Here is a 24853-nt window from a genome sequence, read left to right on the forward strand (position 1 = left end):
AAATATGTCACACACCAAGATTGGACTGAGTGAAGAAAGACGTCTCAGGTATTTCTTAGAGAGCTAAAAGAAATTATGCATCAGTATGAGTTTGAGGGGAAAAAGATGATCTAAAGAAGTTTGTTGTGGTTCATGGATAAGATCTCCTGTGAAAGTTGTGAATGCTCTTCAAATATTCTTGGCTGTCAAGCCACTGTTTGTTGGATTGGGATACAGCACAGGCTGGTCCAGAAGAAAGCCAGTTATATATTTGGGTAACACAAGGTGCCCTCTAGTTCATGATGCTCTGATTACTTCCCTTTCCTAAAACCCTACCCATTTTCCATTTTCAGGTGCAATAGTTCTTTGAGAAACTTTATGTAATACCCCAAGCTTCACTGATTATGCAGAGACACCTAAATTCTATCAAGTGTTCACTATTATCTAATTATATATAATTGATTATGTAATTTATAATATAAATTATTATTTAGTTATGTATTTATCTATCTATCTATCTATATACAAATTTTAGGGGGAAAATGCCCTGGTTCTCCAGCCAGATTAAATTCTTAATCCCCTAATTGCAGGATCACATGTTATGCAGCTTTCTTGGTCCGGTGCCTGGTCCAGGATAGCTTCTTAGTGCATGGTGATGAGGTTGTTAACACAAACTTCTTCTATGTAGTCTTTATGGCCTGTAGGAATTTGTACTTTTATCACTATCAGGAATGAATTAAAATGGTTACATTTTTGTGTTTCTATTTAAACCAACTTCATTTTTTTAATAACATTTTTTTATTATATTATGTTAGTCACCATACAGTACATCCCTAGTTTTTGATGTAAAGTTCCATGATTCATTACTTGCATATAACACCCAGTGTATCATGCAATACGTGCCCTCCTTAATACCCATCACTAGCCTATCCCATTCCCCCCCACGAAGTCCTCAGTTTGTTTCCCAGAGTCAATAGTCTCTCATGGTTCATTCCCCCTTCTGTTTACTCACTCTTTCTTCTTCCCTTTCTTCTCCTACTTATCTTCCTACTTCTTATGTTCCATAAATGAGTGAAACCATATGATAATTGTCTTTCTCTGCTTGACTTATTTTGCTTAGCATTATCTCCTCCAGTCCCGTCCATGTTGCAGCAAATGTTGAGAAATCGTTCTTTTTGATGGTTGAGTAATATTCCATTGTATATATGGACTCCATCTTCTTAATCCAGTCATCTGTTGAAGGGCATCTCGGCTCCTTCCACAATTTAGCTATTGTGGACAATGCTGCTGTGAACATTGGGGTGCATATGGCCCTTCTCTTCACTACGTCTGTATCTTTGGGGTAACTACCCAGTAGTGCAATTGTTAGATCATTGGGTAGCTCAATTTTTAACTTTTTAAGGGACCTCCACACTGTTTTCCAAAGTGGCTGTACCAACTTTCATTCCCACCAACAATGTAGGAGGGATCTCCTTTCTCCACATCCTCTCCAACATTTATTGTTTCCTGCCTTGTCAATTTTTGCCATTCTAACTGGTGTAAGGTGGTATCTCAGTGTGGTTTTGATTTGAATTTCCCTGATGGCTAATGATTTTGAACACTTTTTCATGTGTCTGTTAGCCATTTGTATGTCTTCATTGGAAAAGTGTCTGTTCATATCTTCTGCCCATTTTTTTGATTTATTTGTTTCTTGTGTATTGAGTTTGAGAAGTTCTTTGTAGATCTTGGATACCAGTCTTTTATCTGTAGTGTCATTTGCAAATATCTTCTCCGATTCCGTGGGCTGCCTCTTATTTTTTTTTTTGACTATTTCCTTGGCTGTGCAGAAGCTTTTTATGTTGATGAAGTCCCACAAGTTCATTTTTTCTTTTGTTTCTCTTGCCTTTGGAGATGTGTCATGAAAAAGGTTGCTGTGGCCAATGTCAAAGAGGTTGCTGCCTACGTTCTCCTCTAGGATTTTGATGGATTCCTGTCTCACATTGAGGTCTTTCATCCATTTGGAGTTTATCTTTGTGTATGGTGTGAGAGAGTGGTCAAGTTTCATTCTTTTGCATGTAGCTGTCCAATTTTCCCAGCACCATTTATTGAAGAGACTCTTTTTTCCACCGGATGTTTTTTCCTGCTTTGTCAAAGATTAGTTGCCCAAAGAGCTGAGGGTCCATTTCTGGGTTCTCTATTCTGTTCCATTGGTCTATGTGTCTGTTTTTGTGCCAGTATCATGCTGTCTTTATGATCACAGCTTTGTAGTACAGCTTGAAATCCAGCAACGTGATGCCCCAGCTTTGTTTTTCCTTTTCAACAATTCCTTGGCGGTTCGGGGCCTTTTCTGGTTCCACACAAATTTAAGGGCTGTTTGTTCCAGTTCTTTGAAAAATGTCATTGGTATTTTGATTGGAATGGCATTGAAAGTGTAGATTGCTCTGGGTAGCGTAGACATTTTAACGACAAGGATGCCCACTCTTGCCGTTTTTATTCAACATAGTACTAGAAGTCCTTGCAACAGCAATCAGACAACAAAAAGGGATAAAAGGTATCCAAATTGGCAAAGAAGAAGTCAAACTGTCTCTCTTCGCAGATGACATGATACTGTATATGGAAAACCCAAAAGAATCCACCCCCAAACTACTAGAAGTTATAGAGCAATTCAGTAATGTGGTGGGATACAAAATAAATGCCCAGAAATCAGTTGCATTTCTATACACAATGAGACTGAAGAAAGAGAAATTAGGGAATCCATTCCATTTACAATAGCACCAAAAATCATTGGAATTAACTTAGCCAGAGACGTAAAGGATCTATATTCTAGAAACTGCAAATCACTCTTGAAAGACATTGAAGAAGACACAAAAAGATGGAAAAATATTCCATGCTCATGGATCGGAAGAATTAACATAGCTAAACCAACTTAATTTTCTAAGCCTTGTTAATTCTTATCTATAGCATTGAACTTAACACAGTATAGCCTTACATTCTGGTTCTCAAATAAAGCTGTTAGATTTTTGAGAGTGGGGGCAATGTGTTGTATCCTGGCACATAGCACAGAGTCTGGTACATTTTAGGAGTTCTACAAATGTAAATGAGGGAATGAATGAATTGGGATCTCCTATATATAAAATGAAGGCTAAGAGGAAACTGTTTGTTCCCTTTAAATTGAAACGAACAAAAACAACAGAAAAACTGTGGTATAGTGTAAGTAACACAGGGCTTAGGGTCACAACACCTGTATTCAAATGCTAGCTGGCAATTTTTCAGCTGTTTTCTTTGAATAGGTCACTTAAGTTCTGTCAACTACTTTCTTCAAATACAGATAATATTTTTTCCTGCACATGGTTGTAATGATGGTCTAATGAGATTACAATTCTGAAATATGTAATAAACTTTGATAGAGATGGTGATTAAAGCCTATTGACTCAGTCATAATTAATAAGTTATTGACCAAGGGCTAGATAAAGATGAGAGAATCTTCAAAAAAGATAGGGTCAGTGCCAAGAAGTAATGTCCTCCCAACTCCAGGTTGCTTAACACCAGAAAAGGCCACTGAGTAAGACTGTGAAATTTTACTTATTATTAAGATGTTTTCTTTCTCTTAAATAACAGGAAAAGACTAAATGACCTTTGAAGGGACTGACCCACCATATATTCTATGACTCATGAAAGGAAACTCAATTTGTAGATAAATCAGGAGAAACTGCTTTTCCACTGTGCCAAAGATAAAGCGAAAGTTTGAAATGTCATATCTACATAAAAAGTCTTTATTTTTGTGGTCAATTCAAGAGACACCCTCATCTCTTAATCTTTTAAAATTAACCACATCCTTTATGCAATGTACGTACATTAAGGAGCAGTAAAGAGATGCGGTTTTAATTTTTACCAATTCAATTTAAATGCAAATGTTAACCACTCACATGATGCTACTGTGTACATAATTAAGCATCATTATATACTACATGAATCATCTAGAAACCTCCCGAGAGTCATTCCACTATGTAAAACATGCATTATACTGACAAGCAGCCAAATGACGTATACTTCTGTCCTCATTAACGCTCCTTTTGAATTATAGGTCAACTGATTATGGGACAACTTATGAGAAGCTGAATGATAAAGTTGGGTTGAAAACAATTCTAAGCTATCTCTACGTGTGTCCTACCAACAAGCGTAAGGTAAGACATGTGTATTCAGCATGCTGCTTATTCATGATGTGACTTCTGTCTTGAATGGCTAACCTCTCTAGCTACATAAAAATCCATTACAGTAAAGCCGGGATTAGAGGTATAAAGATGAGTTGATGGATGTTAAGGTGGTAAAATGTCTGCCCCCTCATAATTTTTAGAGCAACAGCTGTGGGAGGTAGCTATATCATTACCATTTCTGAAAGGCAGCTCCAAGGAATGGGTCTACTTGAGTGGATGCTGTCTTGTCAGAGTTCTGACTAGTCTGTCACAAGAATCAGAAGGAGTCTTGATAAGATGGAGGAAAAGGTGGGGTTTTCATCTGAAGTCTCCCTGTTTTCCCTTGACATGAGTAAATAGATCAGCTAGAGTTGGGGTGAATGTGTCCTTCTGTAGCACGTTGGATATCTCATTTCTAAAGTTTATTCAGCCTGCACACAAACGTCAGGTTGGAGATACTGCTGGAAGGAACCTTGGATATCATCATATACTGCACCCTAATTTTATAGATGAGAAAATGAAGGTTCAGTGAAAGGTAATGCTTTGCCCCATCGCAGAGTTATGGGCGCAACTGGATCTAGGATTCAGGTTCCTTGGTTGGCAGTGGTACTGTTTTCGCTGCATTTTTCTGCTCCTAGTAAGAGGGCTTATCTCCCCTTCAGAGAGAAATGTTATTTTCTCAAGGAAGACAGTATTTGCTTTTAAATGAGAGAGACTTACTTGTGTTAGGAGGAGAGTGGCACTATATCGTTCTTTGGTTTTTGTAAACTTGCATTGTCAGATTCTGAATTCTGACATACAGTTTCTAGGTGTTGTGTGAACTGCATGAAATAACAGTATCCATCAGGAAAGAGAAGAGTGTTGTTCATTAGTATGTCCTAAGTCGTGTTCTTTTATGACAGTAGCAGTGATATCTAGGTTCTCAATCAGATCTGTCAGTAGTTACTGTTAGTGACCTTGGGTAGGTATTTTATTTTGTTACCTGAACTCCGGGAGGTGGATGAGAACGTCTCTGAATGGTCATTCCTTAACACTGGCTGCACTTCCAAAGCACTAGGTGATTCCCAAATGTGCAAACCCTCGTCTCACCCCCATTGCTCTGGATTAGGGCTCAGGTAACTGCACCTTGAGCAAGCTCCCCAGATGCTTCTTATATGCATCTTGGATTAAGAATTGCTTATGCAAAGTGTAACGTTCCCTCTGGCCCTAAACTTTTCAAGTTCTTCAGTAGACGCAGTGTAACTCAGCAGCTGTGCATAGACTCTGATGTCAGATGGTGTGAGTGGAAACCTAGCTAAACCAGGTAACAAGTGTATAACTATGGTGATTTACTTAATCTCTCCAAGCAGTGTCATCAAATTTAAAATAGGGATCATTATAATCCCTACCTCATGTGAAAAGTTGTCACTATTATCTGAAATAAAACATTCCAAGTGTTTATAGCACAGAACAGCTAAGGCTCATCAGTGTTTTCTCTTACTTTATTTTTTTTCTCATCTGCCTCCTCCTCCTTCTTCATATAATTATTAGAAGTAATAGTAGTGATTATCCTCCCTAAATAGCAATGTTTAGAACTTTCTGTAATGATAGAAATGTTCCTTTAAGCTGTCCAATACCTTAGACATTAACCACTTGTGACTATTGAATATTTGAAATATAGTTAGTGTGACTGAAGAACTGGATTTTAAGTCTAATTTAACTTTAATTAACTTAAATGTAAATAGCCACCTGTGGCTAATGGCCCCAGTATCGGACAACATAGCTCGATACTGTCAACCTCACAAATGTAGAGATACAGGCTGAACATTCCTGTCTTCCCCTTACTGGCTAATTACTGGTCCATCATCAGCAGTTACATTTAAACAATTTGACCTGCTGTATACAGTCCTAAATTGAGGAGCTGAACTTATACCCTTTAGTTTTATAATGCGATTTAGTTATGTTGGTTAGCTTTGAATCAGTTCTTAAATTCCATATTGATTTTTCTTCTAGTTTCTCATTTTCAGTAAATTTCATTTAACAATCAACAATCTATAGATGTCATAGGATACAAAGAGAAATAAGTCCACATTCTACCCTCTAAGTTCCTGTATTCTAGTAATAAATGCAATATGACTTTTTGTCCTTGAAAGGTCCTTTGACTCTTGCTTCCACCTAACAGATTTGGATGAGACATTTACATTTTTCTGTTTGTAAAGTGATAGAGGCAAAAACAAAGGAAGCTGGAAGAGACCTTAAAATTGTTCTTAGAATTGTTCCAAGGTAGTGATAGTCTTTGTTTTATTGATGCTGTTGGCGAGGAATATGATTAAAAAAAAAAAAAAAACCAGATAAGATGCCAAATAGTGAATGTGAGCATGGGAGTTTCTGTAGCAGCAGAATATATGACTCCAACATGGTTTGCAGGAGCAGAGCTTGAAATGCGAGACTCTCAAGTCCAAATGCAGCTCCTAAGATGGGGAGGAAGGATTAGAGGGAACACAGCAAGGAGCCCCATCTTCTAACCCATTCATGCCAGGGTGCCAGCGTCATTCAGCCTGTATACTTAGTCCGTAGTCATCTGAAAGTCACTGAAAAGTCACTGGCCATGGCATTTAGCTAAAATTAAAACTTGGCAGACCCTATTTCCAGAGAAAGAGAAGTCCTTGTCCATGAATATGAGAGAACAGCTTTCTCTGGGCCTTTTTCCTTCCAGAAGCAGAGGCAGGGCTGAGCTGTTTAAATCACAATGTTTACGGGTAAATCTAAGCGAAGGGATCTTTCCCTGTACAGATAAATGAGGCCTTCAGGGTCACTTTCTGAGACCCTGATAGATTTAAGAAATATTGGAGGACGATGAAGGTCTTTACAATGGTGCAAAAATCAATAAAGTTGACATAGCACTATATTTGTGTACAGTTTTTCTACTTATGAGGTGAATTTATCACCATGAAATATGTACTTTCGCCCCCCCAAAGGGACCTACTTGAACCAAAGAGATAGTACCTGTACAACATTTTAAAGTGTGAATATATTTCCCCCCAATCAATGAGAGTTTATGTAAAAAAAAAAAAAAAAGAAAGAAAGAAAGAAAGAAAAGAAAAAAGAAGAAAAAAGAAAGAAATACCAGGCTCTATTAATTATGCAGGACAAAGGCACTCAAGTTCGCGGCAGTTCTCCTAGGACCTGTGCGTCCTCCAGTGAAAAGGCAGGCTCCTTTCTAGGGTCGTATTAATTCTTTTCTGTCCCTAGGGCGCTATCTAGCAAGTTAACATCTTCTGTACCAGATATGTGTCCCTGCTCTTTACATCAGTGGGAGCAACTGGAATAAAACTGACATCAGGGAAACTGCCTTGTCTTCCCAGAAACTTGTTTTGCCTTCACATGCTTACTGCTATTTTTAGCTGCTGGTGAGGACAAGTTCAGTTCTTCAATCAACGTGTCTCCAACAGCGGGCATCATGCCCTGGCTTTGCAGACAGCTTGTTAGGGGCATTACTGGGATCAGAGTCCAGAACAAAACAGGCCCTTATTTACAGTTTAAATTAATGATCATCCATTGGCTGTTTCTCTGCAAGCCTGCTGTAAATGACAGCAGCTTTCCTTGGATATATCTGTTACAGTAAAAATTGTAATCTCATCGTAGGTCAGTTTAGGAAATCTTGACTAAGAGACATAGAAAGCCTGCTCCCAGGTATTATCCTAGCTCATGCATACCCTCTTTCAGCAGAGCCGTGCACCTGGCCTCTGATAGATGAAGTAGGCCCCAAAGAACAAGGGTAAGTGAATCCTAGCGCCAGAGGAGAGGCAGGCTAGCTATCTGTCAGCATGTCTCCAAAAGAGAGCACTCCTCAACCCAATCCATGATAAATCCCAAGGCTTGTGGGTGTCAGCAGTGGTTTATTGGCTGCATACATGTAATCTTCTATGAAAAAGGATGATTTAACATGCACCTGGAATGAGCAGCTGGGATGTGGAGGGTGATGGAAAGAACTTATAGAATGTAACAAAGAAAAACAAAATCAGTGCTGAAATCTTAGTCTCGATCTTAAATTCTCACTGAGTTTATTTGTATTCCGCCTAGAAAGAAAACTTCTTGATACTCTGGGTGTATCTGTCAGCAATACCTTTCCTCTCATCCCCAACCAACCTTAGCTGCTCTCCCTTCACGAGGTGTGGTATAACATCTTCAAGGATTAAAGAATACAAAATCCCAAGTGGAATTCATGGGGGAGAAAAGAAGAAAAAAAGTGTTTGCTTTTTTTCTTTTAACTTGGAGTGTCCTCTTCGTTTCATTGTTGTATCCTTGTAGTCTCCGTGCATTGTGTTCTCAGCAAAGAGGAGACTGAAAGAGTATTTGCTCTTTATATTTCCTGTGCCCCTCCATACCCCAGTTTCTTCTCCTTTCTGTGTTATCACCACTTAATTAATAGTATTCCTGCTGAGAGAGCCTTCCAAGACTTTCATCCTATAAATAGGACCCCCGCTCCTCAGACACATTGATCATTTTTGCAGGTCCCTTGGTACATGCCAGCATTAAACACTGTTTGCATTTTCTCCAGATGTTTAGGTTTTAATTACCTTACTGTATGTGGCACTGTCTAAATAAGCGTTTGATTATTGACTCTTTGCCTCTTTCTTTATATCCAGGGCATGCTTAATTCCTCTTGTTATTTCCTCGGGAGGTGTGTTATTTCCTCGGGAGGTGTGTGTGTGTGTGTGTGTGTGTGCGCGTGTGTGTGTATGAAAAAGGTGTGGTTGATAGCATCTGCCAACTTCTCTTAGGAAAAATATGGAATCATTGAATCAGAACCTAAAAAAGGTCAGACGTATTCAGATTCTGCTTTTTCATTTAACAGATAAGGCAACTGAGTCCTTAGAGTTTAGTGAGTTGCCTGAAGTTACAGGCAACTAGTGAAAAAAAAAGCTGAGATCATTAGACCTTTAAGGTGAACCTCAAATGCCTTCTATTCCACAAAATTTAATCAATTCCATTAGTCAGATGTTCTCACTCCTTCCGATTTTCCAGGCATCTGCTTCTCATTTCTAGCACTTTTCTCTCACTTCTGATGAGTCGGTTTTGACCCTTTCTAATGCCGCATTTAGAATGAGAGGTCCCAGAGGGAATAAAGCACCTTCGTCAGCTTCCTAGTCTGTAACAGGCCAAACACAGTGGCCTGGAGTATGGTAGGTGTCCAACACAAGGCTGAGGATTTAACTGGAAATTGGTTGAGTGTGGGGCTCCTGAGCTGGAACTTGAAAAGTAAAGTACATTGTAACACCAGCTTTGACTCATTTATTTTCTCTAATTATGAATTAATTCTTTCAAGTGAATAAATAAGGATAGTAAAAATCCCTGTAGATTTTAGTCATTTCTAGGCCAAAATGTATAATTTTATCTTTTCTAGGCAAGAAGAGCATGATTAATATTTAAAGTGCCAGGACTTTGCATAGCACTCACTCGACATTATCTGGCGAGGCCAAGGGGAACTAGCATATTGTATAATACATCAAAGGGGGTACATGACATTTCCCTTGGCAGATACTCCTTAGTTGCTCATTCCACCCTAACTCTTTCATCTGTCCCTTTGTACACAAGATCATGCATTGCCTCTAATCTTTTAAAAATAACATATATTCCATTCATAAAGAAGTACATGAACTCAGTGACACAGTGGAAGTGGCATTTTCCAAACTTCCTTACACTTAACCTGGGCAATGATGGCTAAAGGGAGAGATCATGTCCTTTGATCCTTCCTGGGTACAATTGAGCGTGGGTACTGTTTCAGCCCATCAGGCTCTGTGCTCCTTTCAAGCATCAAAAAGAAAATCAAATCCAAGAAAACATGCCGCATGTACATTTTTTTTTCCTTTGGGTAATTTTCCAACAGTCATCCAAGCCATCAGGTTTCAAACAAGCTACAGAATAATAAGTGCAAAGTGCTCTGTTTGCAAGGGGCAGAGTGCCAGGAGCAAGGCCCACTAGCACACCCCCTCTAGCACACCTCCCACCCTGGGGAGCCCTCCACGACTCCTGGGCTCCACGAACACCACTGGGGGAAAAAATGCTGACCTCCCTCTTTCTACTAAACTATACCTGGAACAGCCATGTACCTTGTACATTTTATATAAATCAAAGCACTATGATAACATTCATGAATCAATAAATGTGAATAAAACCACAAACTTTTTGACTGAAGCACATTATGTTAGTATAGTAGGTACCTAGTTGATTTTTATTGAATCTCATCTGTGTCTAACACTAATGTAAAAAAAAAAAAAATAGCAGGTTTATAGCATACCAAGTTTCTCAGAACTTATGCATTAAGTAGTAGATTACAGCTTTATTTCATGTGATATTAAGTAGTACTAAGTACTTTTTTGTTGGAAAGAAGCTTCTTGCATAATTAACATTACATATTTGCCATTCCTCATTTGTAAGATGTTGTGTCTATCACATATCAGCATCTAATACATTAAATATTAATTGCTGATTAAAAAGTTGTATCTGTATGAGGATCAAGTTTACAGGATGTTGCTCTTAAAATTCAGAGTTTATTAGTCACAATTATGTTTAAAAAACATACAGGTAGCTAGCTAGACAAATGGGTAAGTAGAAAAGGTGATCCACAGATCAACCTTTTCTAAGTTTAGGTAACACTTTCTGGTTAGCATCAGGTGGTATTTCTTGATCAAAGTGGGAACACATTTAGAACTTTGCCTTTTGGTTTTATTCTCTTTTAACAAATGAAGCTAATCAGGATAAATACAGTGTGAATTGGTCTCCAAATATTACGGAGTAAGACTGGTCCAGAAACTGTGTGTTTCTTATATCACCGACTGGGTCTGAAGAGGTGGGTTACCTCTGTTTCCAGACCAGAACTTTTCAAAAAGGATATGAAGCCTGTATCAGAGGCTGATCATTCTTCAAACATTCACAATAGACTATCTGCTCAAACTTCTTTGGGGAGCAGGGTTGGTTTTTTTTTTTTTTTTTTTTTTTTTTTTAATTATCTATCTGCCTATTTTTTTAATTTCTTTTTCCCTCGTCATTTGTCCTTATTAGAACTTGTATTCTCTGAAGTCTGGCTGGCCTAGTGTTAAATGCCCATCCATTACCCTTTTCTGAAGGTCAAATGCATTATTTCAGGTTGGTTCCAAGTTACGCTCTGCTGTGGAAAATGGTCAGAGGTCTTTTCAACATTCTGGTCTGTTTGCTTCCAGCATACTCCCTGTGGCTTCTCAGAGGTTTCCATCATCCGGTGTTTGACATACTGTATCTAGAACATTTGTTTCTAGTGAATAGCCCGAGCTGCTCTCATGATGGATGGAGATGAATGCTGGCCGCTACAGGAAATTGCCATATTTACTAGGGTGGGGATGTTTCACTCCAATATATCAGATCTGCCTCAAGCTTTCTCTTGGTGCTGTCAGGAGAAACAAAGTCAATGTCGATGAATCTTTAATAAAACCACTTTTTCCCCCTCCGGAGAAATTAAGAGAACACCACCAGCCTCAGGGGCTAAATTGCTTCCATTTAAACATTCCTTCTTCTGACCTGACCTTTCTCTTGACCAGATCTTCTTTTGATGGTCTTGTCCCTCTGTGCCTCTAGGCACCCACCTCCCATTTTACTGGGTCCCTAACTGCTAACATACTTCTCATTCCATAACCTTCCAAGTTTGCTACTTCAAATAACTTTTCCAGAACAAAGTATTGTCATTTGTAGGTAATAAGATGGGCTTCGATCTTCATAAGTGAAAAGACTCGCACTATGGAATATACATTTTGATGACTGGGAAAGAGAAATCTCTTCTTCTAGCTTCTTGGGGCTGTGTGTGTGTGTGTGGGGGGACTAGAATACTAAGTATTGCCTTGATTGACAGCATCTGCCACCCAGGAATGAGCATGCTTCTGGTGGAGAAGAGGGTGTTGTGGATGAGTCCGAAAAATAAAGAATGGGGGAAAAGTAAACACCTGAATACACAGCCTCTCACAGATAAGAGAAGAAGGGGTGTAGGAGGAAAGGCACAGATACTAAACCAAGAGAGAAGATGGCAGAGATTACTACAAAGCATTTAAAGTAACAAAGAAGTGATGAGGGAAAGCTAATGCCAAGAGCATGGTGAACACATAAGGTAGAAAAAAATAATAAAATCATAAATATTTTCAACAGTAGATTAAGAATCTCTTACGATCTCTCAGGGGGAGGAGGGCTAATTTACTGGGAACTTATTAAGACTTTCAGAGGGAGTACAATTTACCCTTATCTCTCTGTTCTTACTCGGTGCTTTCAGAGGGGTGAAGGATGTTGATGGCTGTGGCCGAAATTGGTTTTGCCAGAAAGGAAAACACAATTATGACTCAAGTGTGGGGGAGTAGCAGGCCTCAGTCAAGGCTCCCCAGCTTCCCAGCGGCAGATTCAAATATCACTGCTGCTGCCCACAACTTAATGAACTTTTGTCCTTTTAATGCCATCTCTCCTAGCTACTCCCCATCCCTCTGTGTAAAGGCTTCTTCTGTTTACGTGTGCACCTTGTAATTTCTACACTTGTCAGGAGTACCAACTCAGCACCTATTTGCAGCCACTGTGGAGCTACACTTTGTCATTTGAAGGTGGTCATTGTAAATTTTTCCCTGGTGGAGTCATTAGTTGTGGTGTAATGGTTCATATAATGGACCCTGGAGCCAGTCTGCCTGGCTTTAAATTCCAGCCAAGCCACATACTAGTTGCATACTTTTAGACAGGTTTTATTTGTTGGTTTGTGTGTTATTAACCTGTCTGTGATACAGTTTCCTCATGTCCCAAATAAAATAGAATGATTGTGTCAATATCATAAGGTAGTTATGAGAAGAATCAAAACAAGCAAAGAACAGTGCCTGACACATAGCAAGCATTCAATAAATGTTAGTCTCATTGTTACCACTATTATCTCTTTCAAATGACATGGCATTGCCTTATGCTGTCATTTGTCAACCCAACCAAAATTATTAGATATCTGTTTTGTGCCAGATCCTTTTAAGAACTAGGAAGTAGGCTAAAAATAATAGACATTGTCCTTTCTTTTAAGGATTGTGCAGTCCGTAGAGGAGATGAATGTATAAACAGTTGACTACAGTATAGAACTTATGTATCATAATAGCTCTGTACATAGAACTCTATCTTTGGGGATTCAATGAAGGCTTCACAGAGGAGCAAATATTTGTCAAAGGGGAAGGGAAAAAGAAGATGAAAACTGTCTTTCAGTGTATGGGTAGTGAGAAACCAGTGTTCATAGACCACAGTGCATACATAACTTTGATTGATTTACAAATATTAAATGAATAAGCATGTGCCTATTTTGACTCTTAAAACATGCTAATTTCCATTTATATCTGGCTATACTAACTAGGCCCCCAAAAATGCCTTCATGACCCATTTGCATTATAATTCTAAAATAATAATACAGTGTCTTTTCAATTGTTATGAACTTTTTTTTCTATCTTGCTTATGAAATCAGTAAGTGGGCAGTGGTGACATTATTAAGATTGAATTAATAAAAGTAAATGTTGCCTTATTACAGTTGATTGATATGGATATATTCAGCATTTATCTTAAGTTAACTACTGGTCATTCAGAACTACCGATGAGATTTGGAGGTGCAATTTTAAGAAATCAGTTGACCCATTTTATTGAACACTTGGCTTGTGCCCAGTTCTTTGCAAGCACATTGGTGAATGTAAAAAAAAAAAAAAAGTGTAAACCTTATATTGCCCTTATGGAGTTTACCATCCTGCTGCAGGGCTGCAATTAAAGAGCAGTGCAAGACAGATGATGGATTGCATGGTACAAATGACAAAGGCTCTAAGAGTTTAGAGAGGAATGTTGTCTGGATAGTCTGGAAAATAGTATGAGAGGGGCTCAAATTACTCAGTGAAGCAGACTGGTATGACATAGGGTCATGACATTCACAACAGAAAAATATAATTTAGTCAAACCAACATTATTTAGTGCTAGGTAGAAGACACACACACACACACACACATAAAACAGGGTGCTGTCTGCAAACAGGGAGATTGAAGGGAGGGGTATGTAGGTAGAGATGCGCATAGGTTTACTCTGGTGCAGGTACTACACCTTTCATTTCCCGAAATCTTAATCATTTGATAATATATATTACACATCTTACTCTTTTGCATTCTAAAAGTGCTCTCCTTAAAGTGTTCCTTTGCTTATCCTAATTGTTGATTTTGAAAATACAGTTTCTTTAAATTTATAGAATGTTTAGGAGAGAGCCCAGATTAGGACAATAGGTGAGTATCAGGGATGACAGGGGAAAAAGAAGTATAGAGGGAAAGCTGGGACAAGAGAAACAGTGTAGCATTTGCAGGGGGTCAGCAGGGGCTTCTGGTATTCCAGTGACTAGCAATTCATCGTTTCCCCTACTACTACTTTCTCAAAGGGATCCACATTCTCTTGAGAGAACAGCTACGGCTTCCCTGGCAAATGCTGATGCTCTCTCATTCACCAAACACAAATTTCACCAGGATGGACGTAGCTTTAGGAGCTAAACCCATCCCGCTTGACGCAAGTAGTTGTGTTTGAATTTCAGGGGATGTCCAGGAAAAACAAAAACAAAAAATGAACTTGTGCTGAGGAAAAAAATGCTGGATCATAGGAAGGCCCTTGTCTATATTGGTATTTTGAATTTATGTTATGTGGTATGTTTGGGGGTCTCTGCCCCTTATGCTTTATTAATGCCTTATTTAGCCAACAGATTTACGTATTTTCTCCACTGGCTAATGCTGTCTTTGTTCCTTGGGCCCCGAGCCCTTTGTGCTTCCATTTGGAAGTGTGTTACTGACATTTACAAACTCCCACCGAGGACTCAGTCAATTACCACCATAGATGCCCATTGTTCCAAGAGAGCTGACCTTTACCCCTAGGCACCAATTAAAATCTATTGCTATTCACCCCCGCAGTGTTTCCTATAATTCTGGCTCACTGCCCAGTGTAACTGTTAGGATGCCTTCTTTTTAGTGTCATCTTATTTTTCCTCCCAAACAAGAAGAGAGTGACCTGCAAATGGAAATGCGTGCTTCTGGAAGAAAAAAAAAGCAGACCATCAGGGTGGACAGCATTTTCAATTTAATCACCTTTTGTGTTAACACAAGTGAAAACCTTAAATAAATAGTAGAATTAGGCAAAATTTGGGACATTGCCTACAGGTTTATTACAGATTCACATATCAGCAGAGCTCTCCAGTTACTCTGTGGTGGTGATTTGTGGCTAATTACAGGGCCATTCTGCCCGAAGCATGGCTGGGCCTGCTCCATGGCAATCTGGCAGAGACCAGAGTCCCAGCTTGGGGGAAGTCAGGCGCCAAGCCCTCTCTCTACATGTCACATCATATGTGTTACCCGCACAAGGCTAGGATGGTAGCCTTTTAGGCAAACTTAAGTACCTTTCTGTAATGGATTTTGAGATCAGGATGTTTAGCACTGGAACTAGTTTGTATGAGATCACAGGTGCTCCTCGTACAAGGATTGCAATTTCTGGCAGACCAGCAAATTACGATGTGCTAGTTTGGGGAAACAAACATGGCCTTGTATTCAGAGGTATATCATCTCCTTTGCAACTTGTTCCCCTCCTCTGTATCCCTACCTTCTGTGTGCTGGGGGTATGATGCTGCTGACATTTTAATGGTGTTTGAAGACAAATTCTAGTGACCCAGTTATTTTAGTAGGAAATGGCTATAGTGTAAACATAGGGACAAGTGGCCCAAGAACAAGGTCTCTATACTCAGATTGAGACAAGAAGTCCCAATTTGCTTAAAGTAAATGGAGCTTGAAATTTGCCTTTCCCTGTTTAGTTTAAAATTCCAGAGCTAAGCAAGTTAAAGCTTGACAGAAAGCACTGTCCTCTTGTAGAAATAGCCTCTCCCTCCCACCTTGCCCCTGCATTGCGAGTGTGAACCAGACTGAGAGAATGCAGTTAATTCTTCGATCTGCAGAGAGAATGGTTCCTGGAGTTGTATTATGCTCCCCCTTTTCTCCTTGCTTTACTATTTGAAATTTTATAGACTTGTGAAGATTATACTTGTATGAGGGCTTAAAATTTCCCAAGAGCCACGAATATTTCGCTTTTCCCACCCCTCAGGCCTTGGTAGAACCTGGGAGGATAACGCGGCACGCAGGAAGCCATCTGGCTCCCTGGAGATACATGTCAGCATTCCATTACCCAGAAACCAGTGGAACCCGCTTAAGCTCATATGACAAAGCCCAGAAGATTATCAAACCCAAACCATTTGGCTCCATTTATTACAGATACAAAGTTTCTTCCATGGTTCATTATGTTCCTCCTATACAAACCCAACTCGGGGGAATTACAAAGAACTCTGAAATAAATATGTGGGGGAGAGCGTGTTGAAATTGGATATTACCTATCTACAACTGCTTAGTTTGTTTCTACTTTCATTTCCCTCACTCCTTCCACCCTACATTTCCCCTTCCTTCCATAGTCTCTCTTTGTCTCTCTTTCTTTCCAAAGCTAATTTATATGAGAGAGTAAGAGAGAGTAACAAGATGGCTTTATATATTTCACACAGAATATATTTTCAAAATGATCACAAAAATGTGTGTGTGTGTAATTATGTCATGCATACAAAAACAATGGGTGGGGAGGAGAGGTTATAATATTTTATACCTGAGACCTTGTTAATAACTAGTGGCCTTTAGCTAGAAACCAGGTCTTTGCATTTCTGGTCTGTGTTCCTTCCATCATAGTTCACCATTTCCTAAATATTGCCCCAGTTGTCTTGTCTGGGAGGTTACTTTGTAATAGTATCCTTGATACTAAGTGCTGTTTCCTCTGTAGACCTTTAATAAATTTCATGTTTGAAATATGAATTATATAATCTCAGATAAAATGCAAAGCACAGAGAAAATGTAAAGGCAAACCATATGTCACATTTGAAGTCAGCTTGTATAAAATCATTCAGCTTCCTGCTTATCATTTCATGATAATAGCCTTGACAGCTTTACAGGATAAACCAGATACTTTTAGAAATCTGAAAAGGACTCCATATATTCAGTCCCAAGGAAACTTCCTTTTTTTTTTTTTTTTTTAAGATTTTATTTATTCATTCAACAGAGAGAGAGACAGCCAGTGAGAGAGGAAGCATAAGCAGGGGGAATGGGAGAGGAAGAAGCAGGCTCCCAGCAGAGGAGCCCAATGTGGGACTCGATCCCAGAACGCCAGGATCACGCCCTGAACCGAAGGCAGACGCTTAACGACTGAGCCACCCAGATGCCCTGAAACTTCCTTTTAACCCCAATTGAATCAGGCTAGATTTGCTCTGGCAGGAGGATGGACAGAGTACCCCTCATAGTGCCTTTCCACTCTGTCATGCTGTCCTGTGCCTGGCACTATTCCTTGTGCTGGCTCTGAGCTTTCCTGGTGGCTCAGTAGGCCTCTCTGTTGACTCACAATATCTTTCCGTGAACTCTGGCTTATTATTTTCGATGAGAGATAATGCATATCAGAAGCGCACCTATCCTGCCATTACACCTGTGGCCAGTGACCCAAGGAGCAAAACAACTAGCCAATGTTTGGTGCAAGTGTCTACTGAGAAGTAGACTCCATCCTAGGGGGTGCTCCCTGGAGAAATCACACCGGAGGAATGGTTCTAACATCATTGCCCATACACACTGCGATGGACTTGTTCTTCCCCTTGTACAGCCGCAATCATGGGCTCTGATTAGGCCTTGTGACTCCATCATTGCATTTAAACTTTGAAATATACCATCATTAAATCTCTAGACACCAGCATTTTCTGCAGAGGCTACTATTCCCTCTCAATTCCTTAGAGATCCTCTTATTCCAAGCAATTTCCTCTGTAGCAGCAGTGCAAAAAACAAAACAAAACAAGAAACAAGTACCCTGTTAAGATTTGACACATGGGCCCAAGTATGTAAACTTCCTGATTGCCCCCCTACTTGTTTTTTCACTTTTTTCTATATCAAATGTGTAAAAGAAAGTATAAATATTATGGAAGGGAGAGATTCAGAAAGAAGTATTAGAAAGGAAGTTGTTTCAATGAGACCTGAATTGGAATCCAAAATCTTCCTTTTCCTCTTGAGCTAAGAAGTGTTTGAAGTAACCCAGGCTCTCACACTTGTCAAAGAAGTAATAGAGCAGGAGGCTTCTGGCTTCTCAAATCAGTGAATACAATAAACTGTAAGCTGTAAGAAACACATAGATGAAACGTGCTGAGAACATTCCCATGTATGAGGATAGTTGATGCAGAAACAGAACAAACAGAGCACAACTCTGAAATCAGCAGGGAAAGCACCATAAACTCCACTTTAACTTTGAGAAAAGTAAAGCTCAAAAAGTGGGTTGTCCAGCGGCACCTGGGTGGCTCAGTTGGTTAAGCGTCCGACTCTTGATTTCAGCTCAGGCATGATCTATGAGATCAAGCCCTGCATCAGGCTCTGCATTGGGCATGGAGCCTTTTATAGGATTCTCTCTCTCCCTTTCTCTCTGACCCTTCTCCCCCTTCCCCACTCATGCATGCTCTTTCTCAAAAAAAAAAAAAAAAAAAAAAGTGCGTTGTCCCCATCATGTAGCTGGTAACTGCCCATAGATTTGGCAGCGTGTGTGCAGGTTTTCCTGAACTTCTTAGTTAATATTCACCCTCCCTATGTACTAAATAAAGAGTATCATCTCCCTAGAGCCACAGTTATTTCCTGTAAGGGGACATGGGGGACAATAGCATCTGCTCAAGGAAATGAGCGGTGACAGTAATTCTGGGTTTTAGCCATTTATAGAAGAATGCTGTAGCTTGAACGTTTTACTATTACCTGATATACGTGAAAATCCTTAAAAATACGTCCACCTGGCTCTCAGGAATTAGTGGAATGAAGTGACCAAATTAGTACTAAGGTCCCTAAACCTCCACATATATTAGATGTTAGGTCATCCAGGGAGATTGAAATGGAGGTTCTGGGTCAGGAGCTCTGAGAATCTGCATGTTAACCGGCAGGCCCCGCCTCTCCATCTCCCCGTAACTGCTGCACACAGACCTACGGCCACACTTTGTCTAACAGGGAAGAGCTGCACTAACAGTAAGGTATCATTTTTCAGTGAATCTCTTGGTTTCATTTTTTTCTATAAAAGTAAAATAAGTTGGTACAGTTCTTGGTTTTGGTGACACAAATATTTAAGTTATGTGTTTGGAACCAGCTGCCCTCTGCTGGACAACGGAAGATTTGATGTGAAATTACTGTTTCTTGCCATGTGTCCCTTTGACATTAAAACTGGATTCATCATTCCCCTCACAGAAAGACAACCGTATATGCATTTGGTGGCTGAGTGGGATAAAGGTCAAGAGCATGTAAACACACCCAGGGCAGTTTTGAGATTCAAGGACATGGGTTTAGGAATCTTTAGTGGTAAATTAGGAAAGCACAAGGTACAGGCCATGTGTTGCCCCTTCACTCCTCCAGCTAAGAATGAAGTAAGTAGGGGTTGGGATAAATAATTCTTAATCACTTTAGTGCATAGAGCTGCTTACTAGCAATTTAACTTTGCAGAGCTGTGGGGAGGCTACTATTACAGTGTTTCAGAGATATTTGTTTAGCTCAGGGAGGGGGGCTTCTTGAAATTTTACTTTTTGAGAGTTCCGCTCCATTATTCCAGGGTTCTGACTTCATCCTTTGCACAGCAAGTGGCTCTTGTGTTGGTATGAAACACAGGCAGCCCACACAGGCTGCCTAGATAAAATCTTCTGTTCATAGAGCCCAGGAGAGAGAAACATTAAAAAAAAAATGGCAGGTATTTTTAAAAAGCAGATTTGGGAATGAATTCTAACACGTGTCATTGTCTACCAGATGAGTGACAGGAGGGAGGGGGTATCATTGCTTTGAGTTTGGACCAGAGAAAGCATAGTTTTAAGGAGGCATGGAAGTGTGAACTCTTACCTGTCACTGAACTCGAACCCTCCCCAGCTCCCAAAAGAAAGAAAGATGGTCGTGAACATATGTACTTTTTACTTCACGTCTCTGATGCCTCCCCTTCCATACCCACAAACATGAGATAAGTGAAATAAAAAAGTAAGGAAGAAAAGGACCAATATGAGTTGGAAAGAGGGACAGACACAAATGCACAGAGAGGGTTCTCTTACTTTAATCCAGAGTCAGATGCTCATATCAGCCCACCATACAGATTCTAGAGATGTTGTTCATACTGAAGGAGAGCGTATGAAGGATGTAATGAGTGAAAGAATAAGTGGTCTAGATACCACCAGATGCCCCCTTTCCAGTATTTTCCTTTTTACTTGACAGCTCAGCCCTCCTCTGCCCCAGCATTGCCAAAGCTTAGCTGTCACTCATCTCCATTTTGCAGATTGGCTGTCATGTCTTTCAAGTTCTGGCAGTGATAAGTGGGTCTAGACAGGGCTGGGAGGGGGCTCCTGGCACAAGAGGATCCTGCTGTCTTCTCCAAAGGGCAGCCTGTGTGCAGAGCAGATCAGCCAAGGGAAGAGTAAGTCCCTCCATCCTGGCACCTGCTGTCTCTGTGCCAAACCCCCAGGCAGGCTTCATTTCTGATGTCCGGGAGCTTGGAGGAGACTTTTAGTCTGGGAGGGATTTGTTTGTTTGTTTTTGATTGTATATCTACATAGTCTCTCCCTAGTCTCCCATTCTCACCCTCAAAAGCTAGAAAGCTAGCAGGCAAGAAAGAAAGAAAGAAAGGGAGAAAATTTGCCTTGGCTCGAAAAAAAATATGCAAAGATTGAATCTGAGTCTGATGACTTGGCTCAAATCCCACATCTTGTTTTCTTTACAACTGGCAGTAAAATGGACAACTGCTTCAAAACCATCTCAGCTTTTCTCTGAACAAGTTCAATATCCTTTTTATTTCCTTTTGCTCTTCTGGGTTAGCTCTAAAGTCCTGTAGGAAAACAAGAAGCAATGTGATTACTGGATGTGACAGTGAGAACGGGCAGAATAAATCAGGGGAAGTGGTACCTTCGTCCCACCTACATTTAGGCAATGCTGAAGGGTAGTTAAGAGTGTGGCTCCTAGGGGCGCTTGGGTGGCTCAGTCGGTTAAGGGTCTACCTTCAGCTCAGGTCATGATCCCCGGGTCCTGCTCAGTGGGGAGCCTGCTTCTCCCTCTGCCCCTCCCCCTGCTGGTGTACTCTCTCTCTCTCAAATAAATAAACTCTTAAAAAAGAAAGTGTGGCTCCTAGAAGCAACCAACTTCTACCCCATATCCCAACTTCAGTGACACTGGTGTGTGTGCTTGAGGATGTTCTTGTCTGTGCAGTAGGGAAGATGACATGGGTGGAGGGGTGTGGTGACAAAGTATATGGTGAATCCTCCTGAGTACTGTGTTCTAGATATGTATCCTCTTCTTTCATGGTACCAGCTTTTGCCTTTTGTGAACTCAAAGGCCATTGGACATTTCATTTTAATGCACCTTTTGTAGGAAAAACTCAAAGTGCAGTTCCAAGGAGAATTTTTTTCGTGTGTGTGTGTGTGTGTGTGTGTGTGTGTGTGTGTGTGTGTAAAACAGACTATACCTGCTATTTCAGGGCACTTTTGCTACAAGGTGCAGATGGTCCTATTTTAGGCACATATGGACTAGTAGCACCAGCCTTGGGGAAAGAGAAGCCCAGAGAGATTATAATCATTCATTCTGAGTTGTAGAGCGGGTTCATTTCGGAGCCAGTAACAGAATCCAAAACATCTTATTTATCTGGAAAATGGAGAAAGTGCTAATTCTTCTGCCTCAGGATCATTAAAAGAATAAAATGCAGTCATATATGAAAAAATAGTTTGATATTTCAGAACTAAGTTTCAGAAGTACAAGATCAATGGTTTTATAGTTACTTCCAAGACAGTGTTTTGGGAAAATGATGGGGAAGGAAACTGTGCTTTATTATGAAAAAGGCATTAGTTGAAGTATGGAGAAACATGTACGTAAGAAAAAAAAAAGGTAGGAAGCAGATTGCTCTAGGATCACATCAGGCATGGGTGCCTTGGTTTTTGCAAAATTGTGAAAGTTCCACCTACAGAGTAGAGGGAATTTTAGAAAGAGAACAAAGATCTCTAACTGGGATGGAGGCAGCAGACTCTTCTGATTTTAATTACCACTCCAGCTAACAAAAGACATCCTCTCATCACTTTGCCTTAAATATTCTCTTGCCTGACGTACATGCAAAGCCACACAGTTTTGGGCGCTACTGTTTCTTTACCTGTGAACAGAGACAACAGCACATTTCCTCTTAGCTCACTGCACAGGGGCAAGGACCAGGAAATTACAAACACAAAGGGGTGCGTATTTATTGAGCTAAATTCAATATTTTAAATTGTATTAATTCCACAGGAAAAAAACCGGGGGGACGGTGTGATTAATCCCTACAGTCGGGGTTTTGAAGGGCTCGGAAAGAAAAAGGTTTGAGCCGGATCTTGGCAAATGGGAAGATGTAAAGAATGGTCTGGCATTGTAAACTACTGAGGGAATTGTCACGGATGACAAAGGAGGCTGTGGTGTTGGGCACATCATACATATTCTCCGCATCACTTAGCTCCAGAAGCTGCTTTGCCCCAAAAGTAGTTGGAGCCCAGCAGCTGGTATTTTATTGGCAGAGCAGCCCAAGAAGACTGCATGGGGAGAGGTTTTTGTTACAAAGTGCCTGGTGGAATGCAATTACTTGGAATGGAATCTGGCCAGGGCAGTTACTGTTAATATCACTTACCCTTGCAGAAAGTTTCCAGGGAGCCTTCCTGGCTCTGAGCGGTCAGGACCTCCGTCTTACATCTCAGTGAAGAGCCTGCAAAATCACACAGTCAGAAATCACCAGCCAAGAGAAATCACTGTTCTTATATGCGTCTGCAAAGTCAACATCTGAGCCCACAGGTGGGGAGCAGGCTGTCAAAGCCGTCCCTGTGCTTAGTAACTGAATCGTTCATTATGTTGTGTCTTTGGTGCCATTTCAACAGACGTTTACATTTTCAAGAGGGGCATCTTCTCATTCAGTGTTGTTTTTTGGTCTCTATCCTGACCACAAACATTCGGAAGAGAAAGTTTTTTTGTTTTTGTTTTTGTTTTTTTTTTAAAGATTTTATTTATTTATTTAACACAGATAGAGACAGCCAGCGAGAGAGGGAACACAAGCAGAGGGAGTGGGAGAGGAAGAAGCAGGCTCATAGCGGAGGAGCCTGATGTGGGGCTTGATCCCATAACGCCGGGATCACGCCCTGAGCCGAAGGCAGATGCTTAACCGCTGTGCCACCCAGGCGCCCCTGTTTTTTGTTTTAATCCAGTCCTGCATTCTTCTTACTGATGGGATGGATCCCTCTCTCCCTCACCTCCTCTTCTTCCTTCTTTCTGTGAAGCGGATGGTCATGTTAGCAGAACGCCTTTTGAAAGTGTCATTGGCCTACATTACAGTACAAGCAAAGCAGCTACGGGAGTAATCTAAAGAGAAAGATGGGAAAGAAAGGGAAACCAAGTTGGGGTCCCTTGAGTTAATCTCATTGTGCTGAATTTCCAAGAGAAGAAGGATGGTAAACATATATACTTTTCTCCCATGGCTTTATTGATATTCTGTTCAGGACTATGAAAATTAAAATACAGTTTCTCAGCTCCACTTATAGCATGATGGTAAGTGAGTGGGATAGGATGTTGAAAAGAGCCAAGCAGTTATGCATTTGTCATGGGTAATGCGGAAGGTAGAGTTGTCCTCTTTATTTAAAGGGCTTCTTCTTGCATCAGATGGGCTCTAGTCCCACAGGACTTTGCTTGCTTTAAATTTGTAGTTTCAGTGTTGTCCCGAATACCAACGTGTAGAGATTGCTACATGAAACATACTTTTCTCTATTTCCTTTAGATTACTATGATATGTGAAATATATATATATAGTATATATTATTAAAATATGTATGTGTATGTATGTATTATCTATATAAAATATTGTATATATTTTTAATATACACACACACAGGGGACAAAAAGCTAATAAATGCTATACCCAGATGCCACATGGGCATATAAATCAGTTTCTGACGGCATGACTTCACTATTGGAAACTGTGAATGACAAGCCAGTCAATAGGCTGAGTGGCCTTGGGCAACTTGTCTTATCTTCCTGGCATGTGGGAATAAAATAGCATCCTAAGATTTTTTTTTTTAAATGAGTTAAATGGATAGTAACCTTAAGATCTCATATAAATGCCATGGGGTCCTTTCTACTTAACATATTCTAGTTCCTTTGATGTCTACTACAATCTGCTCTCTTTACCTGACCTTTACTTTGTAAGACTAAGTAGTAATTTGTAGCTTCTGGCCTCTGCGTGGGGTTCCTGAAGGTAATAGATTCCAAGCCTTACCTCCTCCAGGAGTAAGTTAATCCTTTAAAATCTCCACAGTTAGTGCCGGATCATCCTTATCAGGCTTTCTGATACTTGTTAGATAATATCCTTTAATCTAACCAATTGATTTGTTATCTCTAAACACCATTATAGTCTAATTTGAAGCAATGATATGTATTAGCAAGTGATTACAGCGAATAAACTTAAATGCGATGCATTGAGGTAAAATACCTTTTCAAGTCCTTTGGAAGGCCTGGGGGTGATAAATCTATAGTGTTGAGGAAGGCTGAAAAGGTTATGACAATTGGATCTTGAGGTTGATACAAATGGTTTTAAAATTCAATTTCTTATGTTTATAGTTTGCA

At 40.1% G+C, this 24853-nt stretch overlaps 1 protein-coding gene across 3 annotated transcripts in view; it reads left to right on the top strand.

The window, feature by feature from the left end:
* The window catches only part of SORCS1 (sortilin related VPS10 domain containing receptor 1), a 483063-nt gene that overhangs the window by 259542 nt on the left and 198668 nt on the right, over positions 1-24853 (top strand). For all 3 annotated transcript variants that reach the window (XM_044382096.3, XM_057308722.1, XM_044382097.3), the window contains exon 3: positions 4043-4142. In XM_044382096.3, the coding sequence (XP_044238031.1) occupies positions 4043-4142 (100 nt within the window). The remainder of the gene's footprint in view (positions 1-4042; positions 4143-24853) is intronic.

This window comes from Ursus arctos, unplaced genomic scaffold, assembly GCF_023065955.2.
Source record: "Ursus arctos isolate Adak ecotype North America unplaced genomic scaffold, UrsArc2.0 scaffold_7, whole genome shotgun sequence".
In the NCBI taxonomy this organism is placed as follows: domain Eukaryota; kingdom Metazoa; phylum Chordata; class Mammalia; order Carnivora; family Ursidae; genus Ursus; species Ursus arctos.